The 21,269-nt window shown below is 35.1% G+C and overlaps 2 protein-coding genes across 4 annotated transcripts in view; one reads left to right on the forward strand and one right to left on the reverse strand.

Moving 5' to 3' along the window:
* LOC123504847 (L-lactate dehydrogenase-like) overlaps positions 1-20,624 on the forward strand; it is a 49,596-nt gene extending 28,972 nt beyond the window's left edge. For 2 of the 3 annotated variants that reach the window (XM_045255744.1, XM_045255742.1), the window contains exons 6-8: positions 8,895-9,018; positions 14,741-14,924; positions 19,697-20,624. In XM_045255744.1, the coding sequence (XP_045111679.1) occupies positions 8,895-9,018; positions 14,741-14,905 (289 nt within the window). In that variant the 3' untranslated portion in view covers positions 14,906-14,924; positions 19,697-20,624. Of the gene's footprint in view, positions 1-8,894; positions 9,019-9,152; positions 9,277-14,740; positions 14,925-19,696 lie in introns of all 3 variants that reach the window. The other variant, XM_045255743.1, reaches the window with a different exon arrangement.
* Positions 17,718-21,269, reverse strand: part of LOC123504848 — a 30,237-nt gene continuing 26,685 nt past the window's right edge. The window contains exon 3 of the transcript XR_006674977.1: positions 17,718-19,528. The gene's annotated coding sequence lies outside the window, so the exon portion shown is untranslated. The remainder of the gene's footprint in view (positions 19,529-21,269) is intronic.

Below are 21,269 nucleotides of genomic sequence, written 5' to 3' on the forward strand. Positions count from 1 at the left end.
AAGTGACAATTTATTACTGGAAAAACATGTCAACAACATAGTTAGGGAAACATATGAGTTACTAAGAAAAATTAATTGGGCACTTAGAAGAAATTAATAGAATACATGATTCAACCTGAACTAGAATATGGTGCACTTACATGGCCACCACATAATATGAAAGATATAAGGAAGATAGAAAGGATTCAAAGAGCTGCAACCAAAATGGTTCCAAGTTTGAGAGACCTAATGTATGAGGACAGATTAAAGATATTAAAACTTCCAACATTGCAACAGAGGAGAGAAAGAGGAGACCTAATTGCTATATACAGGGCATGGAAGGGGATGGACACAGTTGACAAAGAAGACCTATTAGTATGCTATTAGTATGGAACTCAAGAAATACAAGGGGACATGGCATGAAATTGAAAAAGACTGCATGTAGAAGAGACATTAAGAAATATAGCTTTCCAAATAGAAGCATATAAATATGGAACAAGTTGGATGAAACTAGTTTCAGCAAAAATTATTCATGACTTTAAGGCTAAACTGGATGACTATAGGTATGGAGACATAACAACATGACCATAGCTCTTTTCCTGTAAAAGGGATGACATGAGGAGAGACTAAAGGCTATGGATCTGCCAACCCTGAAACAAAGAAGAGAGAGAGGAGATCTGATACAAGTTTATAAATTGATCAACGGAATGGACCAAGTGGATAATGAAAAACTGATCCTGAGAGAAGAATATGACATTTGAAGCACAAGATTGCATAGTAAAAAGCTGAGAAAAGAAAGATGTCTGAGAGATGTTAAAGAATATAGTTTCCCGCAAAGATGTATTGAGACGAGGATTAGTTTAAGTGAAGTAGTGTCTACAACGAGTGTGCACACTTGGAAAGTGTAGATATGAAGACGGGGCCACACGAGCATAAAGCCCAGGCTCTGTAACACTACAACTAGGTAAACACACACACACACACACACACACACACACACACACACACACACACACACACACACACACACACACACACACACACACACACACACACTACACTACACTACACACCACGTAGTGTAGTGGTTAGCACGCTCGACTCACAATCGAGAGGGCCGGGTTTGAATCCCGGCACGGCGAGGCAAATGGGCTAGCCTCTTAATGTGTAGCCCCTGTTCACCTAGCAGTAAATAGGTACGGGATGTAACTCGAGGGGTTGTGGCCTTGCTTTCCTGGTGTGTGGAGTGTGTTGTGGTCTCAGTCCTACCCGAAGATCGGTCTATGAGCTTTGAGCTCGCTCCGTAATGGGGAAGACTGGCTGGGTGACTAGCAGGCAACTGAGGTGAATTACACACACACACACACACACACACACACACACACACACACACACACACACACACACACACACACACACACACACACACACACACACACACACACACACACACACACACACACACACTCACACACTCACACAATGTGGACAAAAGCCATGTCATGGAAATGGGAAAAAGTGAAAGATGACCAGTGGGAATCTATAAGATGGGAGATGGAGTAGAACTAGAAAAAGTAAAAAAGGAAAAGGACTTGGGAGTGACAATGGAAGAAAATAATCAACCGGTAAGCCATATTGATAGAATTTTTCAGAGAGACGTATAATTTGCTAAGGAATATTGGAGTAGCATTTCACTATATGGACAAGGAAATGATGAAGAAATTGATAAGTACTAAAATAAGACCTAGATTGGAATATGCGGGAGTTGTTTGGACTCCCCATAAAAAGAAACACATAAGAAAAAGAAAATTAGAGAGACTACAAAAAATGGCTACAGGAATGGTTCCAGAATTTAAAGGGATGACATATGAGGAGAGACTAAAGGCTATGGATCTACCAACCTTGGAGCAGAGAAGAGAGAGAGGGGATCTTATACAAGTTTATAAATTGATTAATGGAATGGATGAAGTGGATAATGAGAAACTGATGCTGAGAGAAGAATATGACTTTAGAAGCACAAGATCGCATAGTAAGAAACTAAGGAAGGGACGATGTCTGAGAGATGCTAAAAAATTTAGTTTCCCGCAAAGATGTGTTGAGACTTGGAACAGTTTGAGTGAGGAAGTGGTGTCAGCAAAGAGTGTACATAGTTTTAAAGAAAAATTGGATAAGTGTAGATATGGAGACGGGACCACCCGAGCATAAAGCCCCAGGCCCTGTAAAACTACAACTAGGTAAATACAACTAGGTAAATACACACACACACACACACACACACACACACACACACACACACACACACACACACACACACACACACACACACACACACACACACCAAAAAGAGGATTGTGAAATACTGTAGAAAGACCTAAATAAAATCTAGAAATTGAGTAAGAAGTAGATGGAATTCAATGTGGACAAAAGTCATGTCATGGAAATGGGAAAGAGTGAAAAACGACCAGTGGGAATCTGTAAGATGGGAGATGGAGTAGAACTGAAGAAAGTAAAAAAGGAAAAGTACTTGGGAGTGACCATGGAAGAAAACAATCAACCAGTAAGCCACATAGATAGAATTTTCAGAGAGACATATAATTTGCTAAGGAATATTGGAATAGCATTTCATTACATGGACAAAGAAATGATGAAGAAATTGATAAGTACTATAATAAGACCCAGATTGAAATATGCAGTTGTGTGGACCCCCCATAAAAAGAAACAAATAAGGAAGTTGGAGAGACTACAAAAAATAGCTACAGGAATGATTCCAAAACTTAAAGGGATGACATATGAAGAGAGACTAAAGGCTATGGATCTACCAACCCTGGAACAGAGAAGGGAGAGAGGGGATCTGATACAAGTTTATAAATTGATGAATGGAATGGATCAAGTGGATAATGAGAAACTGATCCTGAGAGAGGAATATGACATTTGAGGCACAAGATCGCATAGTAAGAAATTGAGGAAGGGAAGATGTCTGAGAGATGTTAAAAAGTATAGTTTCCCACAGAGATGGGTTGAGACATGTGACAGTTTGAGTGAAGAAGTGTCAGCAACGAGTGTGCATAGTTTTAAAGAAAAGTTGGATAAGTGTAGATATGGAAACGGGGCCACACAAGCATTAAGCCCAGGCCCTTTAAAACTACAACTAAGTAAATACACACACACACACACACACACACACACACACACACACACACACACACACACACACACACACACATGATGTGGGAAAGAGTAATAAAGAAACAATGGATCAAGTTTCTTGAAGACAACAAATATTTATCAAATAGCCAATTTGGTTTTAGAAAAGGTCCGTCGTGTGTAACAAATTTACTGAGTTTCTACTCTAGAATAGTTGATAGAGTACAAGAGAGCGAGAGGGATGGATTGACTGTATTTATTTGGATTTAAAAAGGCGTTTGATAAAGTGCCACATGAAAGATTACTTTGGAAGTTAGTGGAGAAGGGTGGCTTAAAAGGAAGCACATTGAGATGGATGGAAAATTATTTGAAGGGGAGAGAAATAAGGACGGTAGTTAAAGATTATGAAGTCCAAGTGGAGATCAGTAGAAAGCGGAGTGCCACAGGGGTCAGTATTGGCACCAACACTTTTTCTCATATATATATATAAACGACATGCCAGAGGGAGTGAAATACTGCAGGAAGACTTAAGATCTGGAAATGGAGTAAAAAATGGGAGATGGAATTCAATGTGGACAAAAGCTATGTCATGGAAATGGGAAAGAGTGAAAGACGACCAGTGAGAATCTATAAGATGGGAGATGGAGTAGAACTAGAAAAAGTAAAAAAGGAAAAGGACTTGGGAGTGACGATGGAAGAAAACAATCAACCGGTAAGCCATATTGATAGAATTTTCAGAGAGACATATAATTTGCTAAGGAATATTGGAGTAGCATTTCACTACATGGACAAAGAAATGATGAAGAAATTGATAAGTACTATAACAAGACCCAGATTGGAATATGGAGGTGTGGACCCCTGATAAAAAGAAACACATAAGGAAGTTGGAGAGACTACAAAAAAATGGCTACAAGAATAGTTCCAGAATTTGAAGGGATGACATATGAAGAGAGACTAAAGGCTATGGATCTACCAAAGATGTATTGAGACATGGAACAGTTTGAATGAAGAAGTAGTGTCTGCAACGAGTGTGCATACTTTTAAAGTAAGATTGGATAAGTGTAGATATGGAGATGGGGCCACACAAGCATAAAGCCCAGACCCTGTAAAACTACAACTAGGTAAATACAACTAGGTAAATACACACAGAATGGTTGCTGCCTATATGTCATGCCATGATGGAAATATTTGTGTTCTTGCAATTCTGGCATCCCAACCTGACATCAGGCTAAGGCCACTCACTGATCTTCCCTCCCCACCCTACCACACTCTAAAGATACATACTACATGCTTGTATACATACATATATGATCATACATAGATGCTTACATGCATACATATTGTACCTGCAACCTATAATTCATGGTATAGCAGAGAAAAGCAGGGGTGGGTGGGTGGGGAGGCCAGGAAAAGTAGCAGCAACACTCTAAAATCTCTCAGCCTGAGACCCAGGAGCCATCTAAGCATAGACGGACTATAACAGTTTTTTCTTATATGCACTTAGAAAAAAATAATTATGGGATAGTACTATGTTTAACACTAAATTCATAAGTGTAAAGAAATAATTTTATCCTTGTGACTTTTATGTTTCACTTAATTTGAAAGCTTTCCCATTTATTATGATTGAATTCATGTGCATAAAACTTCTGGGAATAGTGATAGAAAGAGTCCATCACTTTCACCACTAATATAAAGATAAAAAACAAAAGGTTTTGTGTACAGGAATGGAGTATGAATTACTTGCATGCCACAAAGAATGTTGATATTACACAGGTTATTTTTAGTTAGGTTTCAGCTTTTTACTAACTCCTAAACAAAACTGTAGCCATGAAATCACTTACTTTAAGGTATGGTTTTCCTTCAGTGTTACTTTTTGGTAGTGTAGTGAAGCTTTAAATTTTCTGCTGAATTCCTGTTTTTATTTTCAATAATTATTATATTTTATTCTTTTATAGTACAGTGGTACCTTGAGAGTTTAATTCGTTCCATGATGGAGCTTGTATCTCAAAAAAAAATTTCCCATTGAAATGCAATTAATCCGTTCCAGGCTCCCCCAAATGAGCACCCCTATTTTTCTTTACGTGTTTTCAGGTAAAGAAAAGGTATTTATAAATAATAATTATTGCATAGAAACATAATAAAACATAACAAAAAATTATATAAATAGATAAACTACTCTTATAAAGTTTATATATCTCGGAGGGTGCATTCCATGGGACATTACCCTACTGCATTCCCAACCCTCAGTTGGGATTGTCGATCAGCTGGAGCGTACAAATATAGCCACCCAAAGAACACTGGCTGCACTAATGATCATGGAGGAGCTTGTAAAGGATTCTTTAAACATTATTCATTGAATAAATGAAGTTTTAAGTAAGAGAGAGAGAGTGAGAGTGAGCGAGCGAGGGAGGCCGCAAGGCCACAGCCATAGAAGTTTGTTTGCATTGCTTCTCCCTCTGTGATAAACGTTGGTGGAGATAGGAGAAATTTGTTTTGTCTTTTCAGTTAAGTAATCATGCATGCTTTATCAAGGCCTGAAGGTATATGAAATAATAGCAAGTTTATTTAGTGATCTTTCCTAGGAGACAGATGTTTTTGGCTAATGGTGGTAAATGGTGGAGGAGGAGGAGGAGGAAGGAGGGAGGAAGGAAAGGAAAGGATGGAGGCACCATTCACATGTAAACATTAAATGTAAGTTAAAACTGCACTTTCTTTAGACAAAAAAAAAAAAAAAAAAAAAAAAAAGTCAGGAAATAGTGTGAAAGATGATGAAAAAACAATCACAGTGCATGAGATCTATGGGAAACACGTAGATACTAGCTCAGCTGAGACTGGACTGATGTGCTGAGCCATCAACCTGCAGCAACATTCCCAAGCATGACTCGTATCAAAATTTTGCTCGTATCTCAAATCGTAGCTCATATCTCAAAAAAATTGTATCTCAGGAAGCTCGTATCTCAAGGTATCACTGTATTTGATAATGTCTATTTGCATGCAATGTAATAATAAAAACTTACAAATCATCCTTTAAAAAGCTTCCACCACTTTGCTTTCTGTGGGCTAACATGACCTTAAGTGAGTTAGCAGAGTGCTTCCACCATATTTGCTAAATGTCATTGGTAGAAAATTGACAGGAAGAGGGCAGAGTAAGGGGACTGAGACCATCTTCTTCATATTTTGTTTCTAATTTACAAAAGCTATATCTTGGGGTACAACAGCCTGTCATATAAACTGATAGATTTTGCTGTGTGACTTTAAAGTTGCATAAAAATGAAAGATTTGGAATTGTATTTTTTACTTGTAAGTGGCATGTATATATACTAGAACAGGAAATCATGTTTGATACCTTATTACAGCCTGAGACTACTGTGTAGAGGACTAATGGATAGGCTTAGGGAAACATTAGATATAGCTCTAAAGAATAAAAGAAGGAAAGGCATTGACATATTTTACAATATTACCTGTGCGGTCAGATGATCAAGACTAGCCCATGTTAGCATGGGTGCTACCTTTCCAAACATTACTGATTGAAAGAAAGACTTAAAAGAAGGGATCATAGTCTATGTAAGACAATCAGTTATTGATTGCATTATATTAACAGTTTAATTAAGAAGCCTGCTTGTTAAAATTGCAAATTGCATATTGTTATTTAGGATATAAAATTGACCACTAATATTTTGTATTGATAATGTAGATTATTATTATATGCAGTTTTGCATAAGTCAGATAAATAAGATAAATAAAAGTAACAACTAAAATTACTTTAGTAAATAATTACATGATCTTTAGGACAAAGCATGGATTATTATTACTTTTACTGTTTACCTGTAGTAACAACTGTACTGTAAAGACTGCACACCACCACTGTCCACAACAAGGAATGAGTGATGCTTTTTTTTAGGCTTTTGAAATATCTTAGTTGCTATTCAATATCCTGCATAGCTACAAGTAAATATATTTTGCCTTATATTTGAATTGCTTTTTTAGTGATTTATCATTTTTTAGTATTTTGTAATTTTTGTTTTATTGTTTGATGAAGTATTGATATGGTGTATTAGCAGAGTATATAGTATTTTCTTCAAAATTAATGATAAGTTTTGATTAGTTTTGATTTCATTCAAAAATATCAAACAGATGAAGTCAGGTATCATAATTTCTGTATAAATTCAAAATAAGGCATTGGGCGAATGAAAAGTATAAGCAATGCAGATAATGAAACATACTTAAACTATCAGATTTTTAAAGTTACATTATGAGAATACATGTATAGTCAAATTCCTGCTCATGCTCACACATCAAGCAGTATCAATGTCTTCCTAAGTATATCTGTATAGTAATTAGTTCAATGAATTTTAACTGACCTTCATGTGGATATTAGACTATCATTGATATATATTTGGTTAAAGAAATATTTTCAAATAGATAATCTACCACCATATCTACTAGCAGAAATCAAAGAATTTATAAATTTTGTTCTTATGAGCAGTCTCTGCTAATTATGATGAATGAAAATAGAGGAAAATAAAGAGATTCATATCTGTTAATTATGTATCTAAACATTTCTGATCAATCACATTGTCTCATAAAAGAAGTTTTCACTTATAATAATACATTCTCCATTTATTCACAAATCAACTAGCACTAAAAATCGCAGGAATATGACAATACAGTTTTGCCACATAAAACCTTTTTAGATAAGGATAATGTAATAATTTTACAATAATCTTGCAATCCTCCTTCCTGTTGTAGAAACCTTTTCAGTGTTATTTATGCACTTTGAAAGATGTGTGAGAAGCCTTGATTTTGCAGCCTTTAGTGTGCTGCATCCTAAGTTCTCTCATTCCCTTGCCAGTAACACCTTCCTGTAACCACTAGTAAAACTGAAAATTATTCCAATATTCTTTCTTTGCATCATAGAGGCTACGATAAAAAAAAAAAAAAAAAAAAGTAGTTTGCAGTATAGCAAGGGACTCTATAATCCATTTGCACATATCAGTTAATGGTACTTGGTTGCCATTGTTTGATAAAGGCAGACCCATGAAAGTGTGAAACTATAAAACTGATAACAATATTATGAAGTTTACAATCTTGTATATGAAATCTTCCATGCAATAGTCACATATACATATAACAGATATTGTTAAATAGATTTAATCACTTCATTATATAGCAGATATTGCTAATGAAGTTTAACAACTTCAATATAAGTTTAACACATTAACAGCAAATATCATTAAATTAGATTTGATGACTAAAGTACAAGTTAAAGGTGTATAATGTACCATATATTACTAAATATATTTAATACCTTCAGTACAAGTTCAATACTTACATTGCTATTTAACCTGTTGCACACTCAGTCCCAATGGACAGCAGAGTTTGGAGTGTCTATGTACTGCACCATTGCACTTTCATTAAATATTTAACATTGAACAGTATTTAACAGAAAAGAATGTTAAGTATGTCAGAAATTATTTCACTTTCAGACTTTTGTTAACGTAATCTTGCATGTCAAGACATTTCTAAGTGTTCCAGGCATTCAGAGTAATTAGCATCTCATTCATTCCCCCCATTCTAGTCTTCATTAACCTGGTTCTTATAAAAGAATATTGGAATCTAACTATTGGCTAAGTGTTGCAGAAAGTAGGTTGTGACAAAATATGGACACATGAAATAATGCACATTTTTTTACTTAGAAAGTTCTGGCAGATGAGGGAGGCATTACTGGCTTACTTGTGTGCTTTGCTTTGGACTGATCATTGGTGTTACAGTGCGTATGAGATCATCAAACTGAAGGGCTACACTTCCTGGGCCATTGGTCTCTCTGTGGCTTCCCTTGTCTCCTCCATTATGAAGAACACTCGCTCCTGTTATGCAGTCTCGGTTGCTGTGCAGGTGGGTCATTGTGCGTGAGTGTGCGCGCGTGTGTGTATTCCTAGGTTTGTATTTAGATAGGACAGTCAGTAGCAGGGAATTTCATTATTAATATTTTCATGTCTTTTTATATATGTGTTGGCTGCTATTTACAGCGCTTATGAAGTGATCAAGCTGAAGGGTTATACATCTTGGGCCATCGGAACTTCATGTAGTGTCCTGTGCAGGTGCATTCTCATGAACCAGAGAAGTATTTTCGCTGTAACAACAAATGTTAAGGTATTAGAGAATGTGCTGAAACAACAGGGTAGCTTTTCCATGCCCTACATCCCTCATCTTCTAGTTTTGAATTGATGATTCCTAAGCTGGTAGTATGACTTTCATGTCTTAATAGTTTTCAAATGTGCTACTTGCTCTTATGCATTATGTATTTGCTTTATTTGTGCTTTTTTTTTTTTTGGAGAGCTTTTGAACTATTGAATTCAGAAAAAAGAACATGTGCTTGAAAGACAAAAGTTTTTATATATACATACTTGTGGCAATGGAATAATGATTCAATCAATCTTCAAATCTTGTCAGAGTAAACCAGCTTAAGATTAATTTGTCAATGCATCCTTTGAAAATCTACCAGCACATCAGGAACTGCCATAAAGTTGTCATTTAGTGTTTCTAACAGATTATTTCCTTATTATGGAAAAAATAAATTGTCAAAAAACATCAAGAAATTATTGCCATGCTGATAGTGTACCACATAATTATTGGGTTATGTAACTGAAGTTGTTGGAAAAGTTGCCCATAACTGATGTGTTGCTATTTGTTTTTTTAATATTCACTTTGGACGTTTTCTACTTTTAATGACCCTTATTTCCTGTGCATATGCATTTTGTGACAAATTTGCATTGCACTAAATACTGTACATTCTTTGCTTCCATTTGTCCCTCCCAAAGATTCCCTTAATACGTTATAGTAATACTTGGTAAATTGCCATCATACTGTTCTTTAAAAAAAAAATTAGGCACTTTTTTCCTTGACAGAAAGGAGGATGGCTTGTCGTATTTTAACATGGAAGAGAGCTGTTTAATAAACAGGCTTAACAAATAGGTTGTAGGACAGTGATGAATGGTAATATGCTATGGATGCAATACTATGCATCCTGTTGTTGAGAGAGAGAGAGAGAGAGAGAGAGAGAGAGAGAGAGAGAGAAAATTGGAGCTAATTCTTCCTTTGTAAGTGAGCACATATGGTCAGTAAACAAATTTTTTCAATGAATCTTAAAAAAACGTTTGAAAGAAAGTTTTAACACATTGCAGTAAGACATGTCAGGATACTGTGATGACCTAAGAGAGACTTTGTGTGTTTAACGGTTAGTATTAGGAATAGGAATGCCTATATGAGTGTGTGTGTGTGTGTGTGTGTGTGTGTGTGTGTGTGTGTGTGTGTGTGTGTGTGTGTGTGTGTGTGTACCTAATTGTAACATACGGGAAAGGAGCTATGCTCGTACTGTCCCGTCTCCATATCTACTAATGTCCAGCTTTTTCTTAAAATCATGAAAATTCCTTGCGTTGACCACTTCCACGTCTAAACTATTCCATGCTTCCACCCTTCTATGAGGGAAGCTATATTTTTTCACATCTCTCCTATAAGTGGCCATTTTTAGTTTTTTCCCATGCCCTCTCAACACTCTTTCATTCCACATACACAGATCTTCCCTATCCATTTTTTCCATGCCAATCATCACTTTGTATATTGCTATCAGGTCTCCCCTTTCTCTTCTGTTTTCCAGGGTCGGAAGTTGCATTCTGTTCAGTCTGTCTTCATAAGTCAAATCTCTTAAGTCAGGCACCATTTTTGTTGCAGCCCTCTGTACTTTCTCTAGTTTCCTTATGTGTTTCTTTAAGTTCGGAGCCCACTGTATTGTTGCATATTCAAACCTTGGTCTTATCATTGCAGTAATTATTTTCTTCATCATTTCTTCATCTAAATATACGAACGCCACTCTTATGTTCCTCAATAAGTTCAATACTTCTCCAATTATTTTGTTTATATGTCTCTCTGGCGATAGGTCATTGGTAATTGTCACCCCAAGGTCTTTTTCTTCATGACTGGTTTTTATGTCTTCATTTCCTATCTTGTACATACTCCTGATTCTTCTTTCACTCTTGCCAAACTCTAATTTCTTGCATTTTGTCGTGTTGAACTCCATTTGCCATGTACAGCTCCATTTCCATATTCTGTCCAAGTCTTCCTGGAGTAGTTCGCAATCTTTGTCACATCTCACTTTTCTTAACAATTTTGCATCGCCTGCAAATAGGCTCACATAACTGGACACCCCATCCACCATGTCATTTATGTAGACCGCAAACATTACTGGTGCCAACACTGATCCCTGTGGGACTCCACTCTCCACCAAGCCCCATTCTGATGGTCTGTCCTTAATTATTGTTCTCATTTCTCTTCCTACCAAAAAGTCTTCCATCCATTTTAGTAAACTGCCATGCACTCCTCCTACCATTTCAAGTTTCCAGATCAGTCTCCGGTGTGGTACCTTATCAAAGGCCTTTTTTAAATCCAGATATATTCCATCAGCCCAACCATCTCTTTCCTGTATTACATCTATCACCCTTGAATAGTAACATATCAGGTTTGTCGTGCATGAACGCCCTTTTCTAAAACCAAATTGACTCACAAAGTATGTCATTTTTCTCCAAGAAGTGTGTGTGTGTGTGTGTGTGTGTGTGTGTGTGTGTGTGTGTGTGTGTGTGTGTGTGTGTGTGCCTTTTCTTGGCAATCCCTATCATGGAGGATTTTATTTATAATATATACATATAGTATGTATATAGAATATTGATTATTATTTTTATTTATTTATTTTTTTGTTATTTTTAATAATTATTATGATTATTGTAATAATTATTATATGATTTTAGAATATTCTTCGAATATCAAAGGTGTGAAAGCCACCTGCTCTAATTCACTCCTCTAATAGTGAGTTGTAGTAGTGCTGTGACTGGGTGTTTAGGGGTGAATTAACCACAGTCCATAATGCTTAAGGGATAAGGTCTTACAGTTACAGGTAACTTGATTTACACGATAGATAGATGCGTTCCAAGAGGCATCGCGTATTTCAAAATTCACGTAAAACAAACTTGTAATTCTCATAAGAAACAATAGATAATAGGGGGGATGCGGGATGTGGTTAAAAAAAATTAGTACAAAATATGTACTTTATGTATTTGGCTAAACTAACATGTTTTTATTATTTACCATTCTAAATACTAGAAGTGTATTTAAAGTAAAGGGAACAGCAAGAAATAATAAGAGAAAACAAAACAAAGAATATGTAAACACAACACTCACTGCGTCACTGGCACTCAGTTTGAAAATGTGGCTGGTCCAAATTATGTATAAGCAAACCGATTGTGCAAATTTAATTGATTATAATATTTTTTCGGTCGTGTATTAACAAAAAAGCATAAATTAAACGCACGTAAATCAAGAGTTACCTTTATACTATTGTTAAATGACAAGCTATTAAAAAGAAAGCAAAGATAATTTTCAAGTTAGAGAGTGTACTGTTATATCTGAGGAAAGATGATAAGTGAAAGATGAGGAATTTTCATGACTTTTGCAAAACATCAGAAATTGGTAAATGTTTAAGAATCACAATATTGAAATATTTTATTTAACTGTTGTCACATGCACATACAGATTTGTTGTTGTATTTCATATTTTCATTAATTTAACTTTTATTATCTTTAAGGTATTGTGTGAGAGGGTGCACCTAGTATAGTGTAGTGTAGGTAAGGGTGAAGGCATAGGCTGTTTCAGCATTGTATATGTATGTCATCAGCACTCGCAGCGACATAGCCATTAGCCTCTCAGTCCATTGCATGCATTCCATGATTTACCATTTCCATCTATCATTTATTTACCTAATTTTACTCCCTTTTTGCCTGGTGGATGAAGTGAGAAATTTTTTTATGTGCAAGACAATTGTTAGACTCTTCAGTAATATGCCAATGCTAATCATACCAGGATTATTTCTTGTAGAAATTCACATGGACTAAAAATGATTTAACTATACAGTATACAGTAAGTGTTATCTTATTCCCCTTGGTAAAACTGAGTTCTGGTAAATTGGTTTTAGGCATTTGAAGAGAATACTAAAGGATTTTACTTCTGAAATTGATCTCAGTGTAGTAGTAATTAATTAATTAATGCCTTAGGCATTAATTCTGTTAGTAGAATGGGATTTTATGTAAAAAGAAGAATACACTGACTTAGCATTATGTCTGCAAAATATTTAGATTAGCTGCATTTCATGTAAAAGCAGCCTTTTCATAAGAAAAAGGAGAACTATTTTGTTTCTCAGCCTTGTAAAACAAAATACTAGTCATCAATCACTTTTGATAAACGAATGGGAAACCTGTTGTTCTCCTCATCAATTACTGGAGAGTCTGTACAGATGATTCTTTGAAATTTCTCTCTTAAATTTACATTATTGAATATGTATTACTATGACATTACTGAGACCATTGATGGTAGGTTCTTCCTGCTGTCTTTTTAGTAAAAAAGGAAAAAGAAAAGTTAAGTTTTAAGCTGTATTGCTAAAGTTTCATTAGATGAACATTTTCATCATTAAATCCTTGATATATATATTTTGATTTGTTCATTATTTATGCATATAATATTTGAAGTTATAAGAGCTTCTGTATAACAATTATTTTACTATGAAAGCTTTCCCTTTGTATGGTAAATACTTCATTTAAGTAGCAACATGGACAGCAGACACTTCTGAAACCCCAAGATGTCTTTTTAGAAAATGTAGAAATCAAAATAACTTGTTGGGAAATACTAGAAGGTATATCAATGTGGCTTCTGTGGTCTTTGATTGGGAAGGAAATAAGAGAAATAGAATCTTCCCATCTCACTTATGGATTTCAAAGCATTGTTGACTTATGCAGTTATGAAAAGGAGGGAGCTGTCAGATGTGATACTTTGTCTGCTTTTTCCCTTTAATATGGATATGATGTAAATAAGGGTTCCTGTTGATCTTGTAAGGATACTGGAAATCAAAATGTTTTCTATAACAATGCAATTGAAATACTGTTCATTTGTGTATATACAGTATATGAGTACAAGGCATTTGAATAATTGGCTCTTCAACAACTTGTATCCAATGATTAAACCTTCCTGCTGAGAAAAATCAATATATCTTGACAGTTTTCAAAGAAGTAATGTTGGCCAGGTACATCCAACCGTACATGCTGCATATTTTAAATGTATTTACATTGTAAAACCAGTGTAATAATCACCATTTAATATAGATCATGGTTTTAAATGTAAAAGATTTTTGTGTATTTAATCCATGAGAGAGCTTTTCCAGTGTTGTCTTAATATTATTAGCATATTGTCCAAGTTGTAGGCAGTCAGATATTTTATAGCAATATTCTTGTGTCTACATTTTCCAATGAAGGGTCTTTGGGGTGTCAGAAAATATACTTTTTCCTCTCTTCAAAATACAAATTGCCACATGATTAGAATGAAAGAACATTTATCTGAATTGTTGTAATGAAAATGTTTTTCAGTATAAAGGCTCCATGTTGGATTTAATTTGCTACATTAATAACTCGTTATATTTAAAATAATTGAAAAGTTCAATTGGGAATTCATAGCTTTATTAGTGAGTAGAAGCAACATTGTATAGTATTGTTGTGCACTAACATCAATTTTATTACTCCAGGGGTATCACTCTATCGATAAAGATGTGTTCTTGAGTCTGCCAGTTGTCCTGGGTGAGAATGGTGTCACACACATCATCAAGCAGACTCTCACAGAGGGTGAGATCAAGCAGCTAAAGAGTTCAGCAGACACACTGTGGGATGTGCAGGCTGGCATCAAGTTCTAAGGCTTTATCTCTTTTAAAGGTTTGTTTAAAAACATTTTTATGGGCTTAAAAATGTGAGAGCGGTAGCTAGTTCTATTTTATACAGTGAATGGTTCATATGGAGGTCAAGTTGCTAGGATAGGCTAAGGATCAAGATATATGCAAGTCAATATCAAGGAAAGTGTGTGCTACTGTGATAGCTTATATTTGGTATCGGTTTGACTCCATTTGCCTTCATTTGCTTTTCATTGCCACTGGCAATGAAAATAAACCAGTGTGATAGCTATCTCAAACCCTATATCTATCCCAATGAAGCTTCAACATATCACCATGATTGTGAATGCTAGCTCACACACCCATTGCAGGTTTTTGAAAAACCAGCTCCATATCATCAATAGATTGTAAGCACTCATTCTTCTTTATTAATTTAGACATCAGCTCATCTTTATTGTCTCCTTTGCTGACACTGCAAAGCATGGTTTTTTGCACATTACTGATTGTCATTTTATCTATATTTTCCAGTCTCTCTCCAGCTTCATTTCTCGTTGCCTCATCATTGAAATTCATTACAATATTGCCACCAGTAGTGAACCTAGAATCTTCAATTGGCACACCTACTAAAGCAATTGCAACATCTTTTTTTTACTATCAGTGGCTTTTCCTCATTATGGTTAACTTTCACCACACACACAGACACACGATAGAATTTGAATAAAATTACATAAATGAGTTAAAAATAATGAAAACATACTCTAAGGCTCACTAAAACACTAGTAAAAGCAAAAATAATGAAAACATACTCTAAGGCTCACTAAAACACTAGTAAAAGCAAAAAGAAACTAAAAGTACATGCAGATCAGACAGAACCAACATAAATAAAATTTAAAAAACCAAAACATTATTAATAAAGAAAAGTAACTATGTGGTCAACAAATATCCATAAACTTAAACATAAAGCAGACTTCTATAAATTTAAAGTATATACCATCTAAACAACACTGTCAGTCACTGCATCATGAATAATTTTACAAATGACATTGTATGTGTACTTGCCACTCAACAGTTCTTCAACCCCTAGTGAAACCTACACTGCCTTTTGTAATGGGACAATTCTCAACAACATACCCCTCAGTCTGAACCTCTCCAAATACACACAGACACTCCACTCTTGGTAGACAACCTCAGCCACGCCTATATTCCACCTTCCTGTTTCATTACACAAACTATGACTCGATACACAGAAGTGAGTGAATGCTATCTAAACTGATCATTCACCATATGACATTCCTTGTATATTCTGCGAAGTCACCGAAGTGTAGAATTGGAATTCAAATTGCAGTAAACTTCAGACCTTAAGTCAGTGGACACTGTGATGTGCTCATACACATTTTGCATTGACTCATTCATTTTTGCTACATTTGTATCTTTGAACCTTCAAATAACCCTGCTAAATGTTGTGTTACTTCTAGTAGCTATTCCAATAAAAAAAATCAAGGGATTATCTGTTAGCTTGGACCATTTTTGAGAAAAATTTGTGTTTAAAATTCACCAAGTCTGGTAATGACAGGTATCCTACCTTGGCAAAAAATACACCGTTCAGGGTAGAATTTCTCACTCCAGGAAGATGCCAAGTGCCCAGTTATAGAGTCAAACCATAGGCTTCAAGTCAGCTGCCACCCATGACTCACAGCCATAAGCACCCCCCCCCCCACACACACCCCGTCATGGCGGAGTTATAAACACATCAACGTTCGGGATGCAAAGTTATCAACTCCAGAATTGGAGCCTGGAAGACTTTCTGACCAGCCTGGTTGTATACTTTGGGAGGGGAGATATAGCTGCAGATATCCCGTCTCTAAAAGTGAAGGAAAAACAGTGAAACGAGTGGAAAATGGCAACAGGAGTGAGGAAGGGGTCTGGGGATGATGGCAGCAATATGCAGACAGCAGCAAGGAGGGAAATCTACAAGACACCACAAGGTTTAAGAGATATTGGGTCAAATAAAACTGAAGCCATCTCAGGTTTTAAAGAGAGGGATGAAAGAAGATATAAAATATGAAGGTGGCAACATTAGAAAAGGATGTATTCATTATAAGGGAAGTGGTCTAACTTATCTGAGAGGATGAAGAATCTGGAGAAAGAAAACACTGACTTAAAGGATAAACTCAAGTCTTTTGAAAGTGTGATATTGGATAATGTAAAAAAAAAAAAAAAATGGATTGTCTCAAGCAAGAAAATTATTCAGGAAATGAACCAGAAGGTGCAGGACAACAACAAAAAGGCAGAAAGAGGAAATACAGGAGAAACAGGAAAAACTGAAGGATAAATTGAAAGGAAAGTGAGAATCAGAAAATGAGTTTTAATGAAATAGTGAAAAAAGCAAATACAAGACAGGACAAATGATACAGTAATACAGATCATTAAGGAAAAGGAAGACCTAGTCAGAGACACAACCTCACTTAATTTAATTCTTTCAACCACTGACTTCTAACTTTCCTTCTTGCTGGAAGTTTGCCTACATTCAGCTTGTTTATTTTTTACTGTTCTATTTCCTCAAACTACCATCTTATTGGTTTAATCTCCAGTTTATCTAAATAAATATTTTTTAACCTATCCTCAACAGGAAGATTTTAAACACATCATTTAACAATCTTCTATCTGATCACCAGTATGGCATCTGTGAAAGCTGCTCTACTGGTGATCTTAGCTTTCCTTACCAAGTCTTGGTCATCTACTTTATAAATTTTAGCAAAAGTTTTGTGGTTACTGTGGACATATCAAAAACTTTTGATAAAGTTTGGCACAAACATTTATCTCCCAACTACTCTCCTACAGCTTCTACCTTCTCTCTACAACTTCTTTTCATGCTTTTTCTGAATGTTCTATTGTTGCTTTGGTAGATGGCCACTTTTCTCCTAAATCGTTGTTACTATGGGTTCTTGTCCTGTTCCCCACTTTTCCTATTATTCATCAGTGATCTAAACCATGAGGATAAGGTCCGCAGACATTTGATCAGGCCCACAACGCCACTCAGAAATCTACTTTATAAAACTGTTAGTCATGAATGAATAATATACAATATATTCGTATTATGTACTGGGTAACATGTCAAATTACCTTAATTATCAATGAACTCAGAGTGTGGTTGAATGAATAATATATATAATCTATTCATATGTACTCGGTTACATGTCACTTAAATTAACTTAGTTATCAATGAACTCAGAATGTGGTAGCACCATAATCTTAAATACACTTGGTAGTAAATTAATAATACTTATAGTAATGACAGTTTATGTGGTAGCATCATAATCTTAAATACACTTAGTAGTAAATTAATAGTAGTAAACTAATAATAATACTTATAGTAATGACAGTTTATGAGTTTGTTTGTCTGGCATCTCACCTAGCAAAGGAAAATTAATGTACCAGCAAACCACCAAAACCCACACCCTCGACACGTATAACTTTCTCATGGGCCCTCTGGTAGGCTGGTGTGACATGGTCAAAAGAGGATCAGTACACATATGCCAAGTCTTGGAACTTGGACTCTAACAAACACCACATAGTCACTCATTTGTTTGCACAGCTGATTATTCACCTCATCCTTGAGAAGCTGTTCAATTGGAATCAGTTTCATTTTACTTGTAACTATTGTGAAATATCAAAATTTATAAAAATTTGTCATTTAAATTCTCAGTTTGAAAGTAAATCCGATTTACTGTCAAACTAAGAATAGTAAAGGAAGTTAAAAATTAAAAATACTAGTATTTTTTATGGCCTACCACCTGTGTTAAAAATATAAAAGCGGCCTTTGATCAAAGGTTCCCCAGCCGTTCTAAATCACTTGTGTTTGACTTTTCAGAAATGACCAACCCTTCAGGAAGTAGACAGATAATGTAGGGAAGCCATAGAATGTCTGACTTCTGACAGCTCTTAAATTTCTGATTCAAGCAGAGCAAATTTAATATTGTTCAATGCTTCAAAACTCAATTCCTCATCTATCAACTCGACAAAACTTTCCAGACAACTATTCCCTCTTCTTCAATGATGCTCAACTTTCCCCATCTTTTACATTAAATATCTTCAGTCTAGGCTAAGTGCCAGAATATATGAAGAGAGTAAGATCTTGAAAGACGGTCACTTTCTATTAATGAAGGGGTTATTAGCCAGTTGGACATGATTTTTTCAAGAAATATAAAGTGCATGAGATTCAGGTGGTGGAAGGTTCAGGAATCTTTTGTGGGCCACCTTCTCTAATGTGTATAACATGAGAAAAGGCCGTTTAAAACCAAGGTTTAGAGGTTTAGTTTATGAGAAAGTGAAGAATTTATGCATTCATGCCATGCACTATCATCTCACAACATACACACAGACTAAGAAGGCAACCACAAATTGAATGGGTGCATAGTGTTTAGGGAACATTAGATATTATTAGAAAATGTCAATTAAGCAAGAGTAGCCATTGGAAGTGGAGACAATGCTTGGAGGGCAATGGTTGAGACAAAGTCTTCGTAGGAAATCCCTTAGTATTTGATGTGGTCAGCTGATTATTTTAGATGCAGGATTGGTTGCTTGTGGTGCAGTAGAGGCAAACTAGTTCTTGTCAGGAATTTGCTGTACTAATGACTTGCTTACAGTTTGCTGTGGAAAAGGATAGAGTTAGTGTAGGTTCTCTATACTTGGTATAACATTCACGGTTTGAAATTTTCTTTCACAAAATTTTGTATTTCATATTCCATTACATACTACACAAAATTTTGTATTTCATATTCCATTACATACTATACTAATTTAATTTCATATTTTCAGAAAGAGCCAAAGTTGAGCAAGGTTATCAAGATGATGAAGGTACGACATTCATGTGGACATACTTGTGTAATCTTTCAGTATCTGCTTGTCTTTGTCGGATAATGATTTTCATATACATATATAATCTCAATATGAAAAAAAAAAAAAAGTGTCTTAAAGGATATATTACTAGACCTTTTTGGAACAATTTTTATTTTTACAGCATCTTGTTTTTATGATTAATGAAAACACATCTTTGATATGATTGCAAAAGAAATATGGGAAACCTGTGATTAACATTGTTATGAGATTAATAAAATATTTAGGTATTGAAAAATGTTTAGCAAATGTTTCATTTCTATTCAGAAGTTAGGAAAACATTACTACATCTTTGCAAATTGTTTTAATGAGTGAATGACAGTTAATTATATATTACTGCTAGTGAACTTTGTCTGATGGTTCATGTTTTAGGTATGAAAGGGCAGACTATTCATTTCGATGTGCTTCACCATCCAATCTGAATGTTATTGGTAGTATTAAAGAAACAAATGTTATATATATTCAGCTTATCTGTTGACACCTGAATTTTATTTTTTGACTTCCAAGTTATTGGTGTCATAATTATATTTTTCAAATGATATGCAAGTAGCAAGCAGGTTTTGTATCTTATAAACATAAAGGACTAGTCTCAGTTTTGAACAAAGATATTTCAACACTAGTTTGTTCAAAAGTAATGGAGATCAAACAATATGCATTAAGTTGTTGTGCAACAAAAATATTCATGTACTAAATAACATTATAAGTGCTGTAAGAGGTAAAAATGTGTAGCAGTATTGGAAGCTCATACCAAATGGATGCTGCTTGCATGTTTTTTCATTAACAATGAGAAGTATCTGAACCTATGTTACAATTGTAGGATGTGAAGGAAATATACTCTGAGGTTCCTAAATAAGTATTATTTAACATCCCAATCACTGTTGCTGATCCACAAAAGAACAGGTATTAATTAGTTAATATCTTACTACCACTATTGCTGAGGTGAACAAATCTTACTACCACTATTGCTGAGGTGAACAAATCTTGTCAATGATTTTTTAACTTCACTTGGCCTGTGCACTTACTAAATTCCTCATTATCTACATTAATATTTTGATAATACTGTCTCTGATATAGACTAGACAAATGATCCTGTTTTGTAGGTTAGTTTGAGTTTACTTGTGGTAAAGCAAAAAAAAAAGTAAGGAAAGGAAAAATATAGATGGTGCTGCTGCCAATGTAAATGTAAAAATGGGCGCCAGGTCAAGAGATCATTGAAACACCTTCAGGATTATGTCAACTGGCAGGATTCAGTGGGTGCAGGGAATTTTCTGGATTCAAGGAGAAAAGAACTAATATGTGAAGGATAATCATGATAAAAAGGCAAATGAAATGTCTGAGGGAGATGATCGTTGTGGTATTCGAGAAGCAGAACAGCTAATCGCGGATAACAAGAAGCTGCAGGAGAAATGTGACATGCTAGATAATAGTAAAAATGAACTATGAGATGAAGAAAATTTTGGATAAAATAAAAAGGAAGAACAGCACCCTTAAAGGC

Source organism: Portunus trituberculatus, chromosome 17 (genome assembly GCF_017591435.1).
Source record: "Portunus trituberculatus isolate SZX2019 chromosome 17, ASM1759143v1, whole genome shotgun sequence".
Taxonomy (NCBI): domain Eukaryota; kingdom Metazoa; phylum Arthropoda; class Malacostraca; order Decapoda; family Portunidae; genus Portunus; species Portunus trituberculatus.